The sequence below is a fragment of the Pseudoliparis swirei genome, chromosome 20 (assembly GCF_029220125.1).
Source record: "Pseudoliparis swirei isolate HS2019 ecotype Mariana Trench chromosome 20, NWPU_hadal_v1, whole genome shotgun sequence".
Classification (NCBI taxonomy): domain Eukaryota; kingdom Metazoa; phylum Chordata; class Actinopteri; order Perciformes; family Liparidae; genus Pseudoliparis; species Pseudoliparis swirei.
This window is the reverse complement of record NC_079407.1, coordinates 27,335,038-27,343,007: the sequence shown is the minus strand read 5'-3', so window position 1 is coordinate 27,343,007 and position 7,970 is coordinate 27,335,038. Positions and strand designations below refer to the sequence as shown.

The 7,970-nt window shown below is 45.9% G+C and overlaps 1 protein-coding gene across 1 annotated transcript in view; it reads right to left on the bottom strand.

Moving 5' to 3' along the window:
• The window catches only part of gucy1a2 (guanylate cyclase 1, soluble, alpha 2), a 48,603-nt gene extending 46,554 nt beyond the window's left edge, over positions 1 to 2,049 (bottom strand). The window contains exon 1 of the mRNA XM_056442079.1: positions 786 to 2,049. Coding sequence (XP_056298054.1) covers positions 786 to 1,145 — 360 coding nt within the window. The 5' untranslated portion in view covers positions 1,146 to 2,049. The remainder of the gene's footprint in view (positions 1 to 785) is intronic.
• Positions 2,050 to 7,970: the final 5,921 nt, after the last annotated feature.

Genomic DNA, 7,970 nt, shown 5'->3' with positions numbered 1-7,970 from the left:
CTTTGGAGACGGCTGTTTGGAGAGAATACTTCTGGCTGTTGAACATGTCTCGTGAACACGAGTCCTTTGGTCTCTAATGTTCAGCTCTGATTGTAAATATAACGATTTCAGTAGAACGCTCGATATGTGCGATAAAACTATATTTTATGTATTATATGTTGCACATTAAAGTAAGCTGTTTGGGATGGAATAAATGCTTCTGGCGGTTTGGTCATCATATTGACTTATTGAAAAAAAAATAGACTGTTGAATAGTCTTCTGAACACATGTCATTTGGTCTCTAATGTTCAGCTCCAAAGGTAAATTGATTATACCGACTATTGATTTCAGTAGAATGCTCTAAATGTGTGTTAAAATTATATAAGGTTATATTGAATATAATGTATATATTATTAACATTAAAGTAGGCTATGTACAAGATGCCTTTATGACTATTGCATTACCAGAATTTTAATTGATTATGACTTGATTTCAGTAGAATGCTCTAAATGTGTGGTAAAATGATATAAGGTTATATTGAATATAATGTATATTAACATTAAAGTAGGCTATAAAGATGCCTTTATTATTGCATTAACATAAATGTAATTGATTATGACTATTGATTTCAGTAGAATGCTCTAAATGAGTGGTAAAACATGTAGTTATTATATATTAAATATAATGTATAGCCCCCCCCCCCCCCATATTGCACATTAAAGTAGGCTATAAAGAAGCCTTTCTGATGGCATTACCATCATTATAATGTGTAATGGCATCACGTGAGGACACAGCTGGAGGCCTACCGTGGGTGAGGTCAGTCGCCTCAGGCTCTCCCCCAGGGAGTCCAGGTTCACGCGCCTCTTCCTGGTGACCCTCTTGTGTGGACCCCCGGGTCCCTGCTGCTGGTCCCCGCGCGCCGCCGGGCATGCGGCCGCCGCCGCCTCCGGCCTCTCGGCTGCGCCGCGGCCGTTCCAGAGCGCCGCCCTGTGGGTCGAGTGGAGGGAGGAGAAGGGGCAGCCGCCGCCGCCGCCGCCGCGCCGCTCCTCCGCCGCCGGCTCCGCGCCAACGTCCCCTCCGTCTCCACCGGGGCTCTCGAGCCCGCAGTCCGAGCCCACCGAGCTGCTGAACGACTCGGAGGAGATCTTACGCGACGACGAGGACATGATGGTGGCGGTGAGGCAGAAGATGACGGTGACAGCAGTGCTGAGAGAGGTGATGATGATGATGGTGGTGGTGATGATGCTACAGTCGGTTCCGTACCACGTCCACCACTACGCCGGGGAGTCATCAGATAGTGGAGGGTGAGCGGGTTGGGTGAGTGAGGGGGGGGGGGGGTTGTGTAATTATGTGTTCATGAGATGTGGGTATGCGTGCGCGTGAGGTAATGTCCAGGTCGGTGTGCGTATATGGAGATGCGTACGTCTGCGCGCGAGACTCCGCAGACCTGCCCAGCGGGAGCGGGGTGGTCTACCGGAACGAGAGCACTAGCGGCACGCGAGCGTTTATGTAAAGGGTGGGGGAGGTGGGGGTCTCGCCTCTTTAAAATAAATAATAAATACAATTAATAAACGTCCTCCTTCACCCCCCAAAAAGCAATCCTCCTTGGGAGGCCGAACACTTCAAAGGAAGCTTCAAATACCCCCCAACAAATATTTTTTTACGCCGTTTTTAGGACTTTTTTGTGGCTAGGCTCTCGACGTTAGCCCAACCGTCACTGGAGGAAACTGGAAACCGAAGAGACAAACATGTCGCCAGAGCGCGGCGGTCCTCCGCGGCCATTCCCTCACATACTTGGTGTCGGGGGGACGCGGCGTCTCTCTCCCCCGGGGTCCGCTCCACTTTGCCGGGGAGAAAATCCCCAAAAGTCCCGTCAGACGTGACTCTCTCTCTCTCTCCTCGGGTCCTCTGCGACAGCGGGGTCCCTGTCTGTCTGTCTGTCTGTCGGCTCACGGTCCTCTCGTCATTCCTCCATCTTTGGCTTCGGCTCTCTCGTTTGGTGTTGACTCTTTTTGGTCGTCGTTCGGGCGAAGAAGAGGAGGAAGAAGAGGAGGAGGATCAGCGCAGGTGCGCGAGATGGGGGAGCGCGAAGGAGGGAGCGCGCGAGCAGTTCAGCGCTAACCGTCGAGCTCGCGCTGTTGAAGTGTGCACGAGCGCATGTTTGGCGGTTTAGTTGGACGAAAACAACCAATCGGTGGACAGACGAGCAGACAGGCAGAGAGAGAGAGAGAGAGAGAGAGAGAGACAGAGAGAGACACAGAGAGAGAGAGAGAGAGAGAGAGAGAGAGAGAGAGAGAGAGAGACAGGCAGGCAGACAAGAAAAACCGAGAGACAGACAGATAGATATAAAGAGAGAGACAGACAGACAGACAAGAAAAACCGAGAGACAGACAGAAGGAGAGAGAGAGACAAACAGAGAGACAGAGAGAGAGACAGACAGACAAGAAAAACCGAGAGACAGACAGATAGATATAAAGAGAGAGAGAGACAGACAGACAGACAAGAAAAACCGAGAGACAGACAGATAGATATAAAGAGAGAGAGACAGACAGCTTGGAAAAATCTTCCTAGCATCCCTTCAAAATAAAATCCATTCCTTTAAATTCATCCCAACATGATCCGTCTCTTCCTTTGATCCGAAGAGACCGAATCTTTTTATATATTTATATTTATTGTAATTTAAAGCTTGACTCACATTAACCCTTCATATAACAGAGAGAAGTTTGAAGACAAGTGGACAATAAACACTTTCATGGATAAAACAAAATCATGTGAACAGATCCACCTGGACTGATGGAGCGCCATGTAAACACAGACGGGCATATGTGAGGGCAGCCCTGACGTGTTCATCCTCCATACCTGGGTCCTCAATAACTGACCTGGACACGACGAGTAATTAAACAACAGTCACGCACAATAAAACAAGTTCACGGAGACGTGCCCAGTGTGTTCAACCCGTGGTATCCGAGGACAACGAGGCCCCCGCGAGCCGACACCGGGGCCCAATCAGAGGACAGAGACGCCTCATGCTCACTCATCATGACGGGACCTGCGTCCTGATTGGCTGAGCACGTCTGGTCACTGAGAGAGGAGCAGACACACACACACATACTCACACACACTCATTCACACACTCACACAAGCTCACTCGTACACATAATCATTCACACACACTCACACACACATTCACACACTCACACACTCACACACACACATACTCACACACACACACTCAAAACACTCATTTACACACTCACCCACTCACACACACTCTCACACACACACAGAGCACACACACTCACACTCATTCACACACTCACACTCAAAAACACTCACTCATTCACACACATACTCTCACACACACACTCAAAAACACTCATTCACCCACTCACACAGACTCACACTCATTCACACTCAAAAAACACTCACTCACACACACACACACACTCACACACACACTCACTCACACACACACTCACACACACTCACTCACACACACACTCACACACACACACACACACTCTCACTCTCGCACACACACACACTCACCCACTCACACATACTCTCACACACACACATACACTCTCACACACAAACACACAATGTAATTTCCTGGAGGTGGCGACTAATTCATTGGACTTTCTGGAGCAGCGTGACCCCGATACATTGCACCGAATTTAGCTCCTTTCTTTCTCTCTCTGGCACACACACACACACACACACACACACACACACACACACACACACACACACAGACACACCCACACACACACACAGACACACCCACACACACACACAGACACACACACACACACACAGACACTCTCTGTCTCCTCCTTATCTGTTGCCGTGCTCTTCATCAGTGACCTGGTGGTTTAATGAACCGACACAGCGATGGAGATAAAGCCCACGAGCAGCCGGCCAATCACAGCCCAGCACAGCGGAGGGCAGCAGATACGAGTAGAACACACAGAACACAGTAGAACACACAGGACACAGTAGAACACACAGAACACAGTAGAACACACAGGACACAGTAGAACACACATGACACAGTAGAACACACAGAACACAGTAGAACACACATAACACAGTAGAACACACAGGACACAGTAGAACACACAGAACACAGTAGAACACACAGGACACAGTAGAACACACATAACACAGTAGAACACACAGGACACAGTAGAACACACAGGACACAGTAGAACACACAGGACACAGTAGAACACACAGGACACAGTAGAACACACAGAACACAGTAGAACACACAGGACACAGTAGAACACACAGGACACAGTAGAACACACAGGACACAGTAGAACACACAGGACACAGTAGAACACACAGAACACAGTAGAACACACAGGACACAGTAGAACACACAGGACACAGTAGAACACACAGGACACAGTAGAACACACAGGACACAGTAGAACACACAGGACACAGTAGAACACACAGGACACAGTAGAACACACAGAACACAGTAGAACACACAGGACACAGTAGAACACACAGGACACAGTAGAACACACAGAACACAGTAGAACACACAGGACACAGTAGAACACACAGGACACAGTAGAACACACAGAACACAGTAGAACACACAGGACACAGTAGAACACACAGGACACAGTAGAACACAGTAGAACACACAGAACACAGTAGAACACACAGAACACAGTAGAACACACAGGACACAGTAGAACACACAGAACACAGTAGAACACACAGGACACAGTAGAACACACAGGACACAGTAGAACACACAGAACACAGTAGAACACACAGGACACAGTAGAACACACAGGACACAGTAGAACACACAGAACACAGTAGAACACACAGGACACAGTAGAACACACAGGACACATTATAACACACAGAACACAGTAGAACACACAGGACACAGTAGAACACACAGAACACAGTAGAACACACAGGACACAGTAGAACACACAGGACACAGTAGAACACACAGGACACATTATAACACACAGAACACAGTAGAACACACAGGACACAGTAGAACACACAGAACACAGTAGAACACACAGGACACAGTAGAACACACAGAACACAGTAGAACACAGAACACAGTAGAACACACAGGACACAGTAGAACACACAGGACACAGTAGAACACAGTAGAACCTGTAGAACACACAGGACACAGTAGAACACAGTAGAACACACAGGACACAGTAGAACACAGTAGAACACACAGGACACACAGGACACAGTAGAACACAGTAGAACACACAGGACACAGTAGAACACACAGAACACAGTAGAACACAGTAGAACACACAGGACACAGTAGAACACACAGGACACAGTAGAACACACAGAACACAGTAGAACACAGTAGAACACACAGGACACAGTAGAACACACAGAACACAGTAGAACACAGTAGAACACACAGAACACAGTAGGACACAGTAGAACACACAGGACACAGTAGAACACACAGGACACAGTAGAACACACAGAACACAGTAGAACACACAGGACACAGTAGAACACACAGGACACAGTAGAACACACAGGACACAGTAGAACACACAGGACACAGTAGAACACACAGGACACAGTAGAACACACAGGACACAGTAGAACACACAGAACACAGTAGAACACACAGGACACAGTAGAACACACAGGACACAGTAGAACACACAGGACACAATAGAACACACAGGACACAGTAGAACACACAGGACACAGTAGAACACACAGGACACAATAGAACACACAGGACACAGTAGAACACACAGAACACAGTAGAACACAGTAGAACACACAGGACACAGTAGAACACATTTAATCACATTAAAGGACATTCAGTGGACAGTGGTGTCGCCTCATGACACATAAACAATGAGGTGGATACAAGGAAAGATAAAGGTTCCTTCAGAGTATGGTTCTTTAAAGAACCCTAGTTTGAAAGGTTCTACGTGGAACCAGAAATGGTGCCTTAAAGAACTATTTGTTAAGGTTCTTTAAGACACACTCACACACACTCACACACATTCACACACACAGAAACATTCACACACACAAACATTCACACACACATTCACACACACAGAAACATTCACACACACACAAACATTCACACACACATTCACACACACAGAAACATTCACACACACAGAAACATTCACAAACACATTCACACACACAGAAACATTCACACACACATTCACACACACATTCACACACAGAAACATTCACACACACAGAAACATTCACACACACATTCACACACACATTCACACACAGAAACATTCACACACACATTCACACACACACATTCACACACAGAAACATTCACACACACAGAAACATTCACACACACATTCACACACAGAAACATTCACACACACATTCACACACAGAAACATTCACACACACAGAAACATTGACACATGGAAACATTCACACACACATTCACACACAGAAACATTCACACATGGAAACATTCACACACACATTCACACACAGAAACATTCACACACAGAAACATTCACACACACATTCACACACAGAAACATTCACACACACATTCACACACACAGAAACATTCACACACAGAAACATTCACACATGGAAACATTCACACACAGAAACATTCACACACAGAAACATTCACACACAGAAACATTCACACATGGAAACATTCACACACAGAAACATTCACACACAGAAACATTCACACACACATTCACACACAGAAACATTCACACATGGAAACATTCACACACAGAAACATTCACACATGGAAACATTCACACACAGAAACATTCACACATGGAAACATTCACACACAGAAACATTCACACACACATTCACACACAGAAACATTCACACATGGAAACATTCACACACAGAAACATTCACACACACATTCACACACACATTCACACACAGGAAACATTCACACACACATTCACACACAGAAACATTCACACTCGGATGTTTAACTCCACGAGGAACAGAACCGTCTCTGCGTTCCCCGGCTGAGGAACGACGTGTAGTTCAGGAATGCAGGAAGAGAGAAGATGAAAGGTTGAGTCGCTGACAGACGGTGAGTCACGAGCAGGTTTCCCCCAGAGATAAGCAGTCGTACCGACACACACACACACACACACACACACACACACACTTACGTTCATCCGTTGGCTGTCACATCACACACATTTTAATACACTTGAGCTTTTAGATATATTAAGTCCTTCTGTGTGTAGGTGTGTGTCAGTTTTGATTGTGACACATAGAACATTGTATTATTGCCTTAAAAATAACTAGAAAGCACATATATGTGTGTGAGTGTGGATGTGTGTGTATGTGCGTGTGTGTATGTGTGTGCGTGAGTGTGTGTGTGTGTGGGTGTGTGTGGATGTGTGTGTGTGTGTATTAGCAAGCATGTCAGTTTTTAGTGAGACAAACACCATTGTTTTATTGCCTTAAGAATAACTAGAAAGCATGTGTGTGTGTGTGTGTGTGTGGTAGAGACAGGCAGAGTAATGTGCGTCTGCATCATAAATCCCCCCCCCCCCCTCCCCGATGTAATTGGCCGTAACCATAAATCTGTTCAGACATACGAGTTGACCCCCCCCCCCCCCCGCCTCCTGTCAACAGAAAGGTGAACACGGGGTTAAAGAGCGACACACTGCATGTTGCGTTACACTATAAAATGATACAAATGACACATGATGACCTCACCCTCTGAACACACTAGTGTGACATTACGTCATAAACAATAATAAATAATCCTCAGGAGTTCATTTCCTCCTCGTGTCCACCAATAAAAACGTCACTTTAAGCAAATATTCTTATTTAATGCGGCATGAAATTAACACAAACTGAGGAATACGTTGTTACCGCGGAAGATTGTAAAATATATATATAATATGCATATCTACATATATGAAAGTTGGAATTTATACCCAGAGACACTCTCAGGGTCTTAAAAT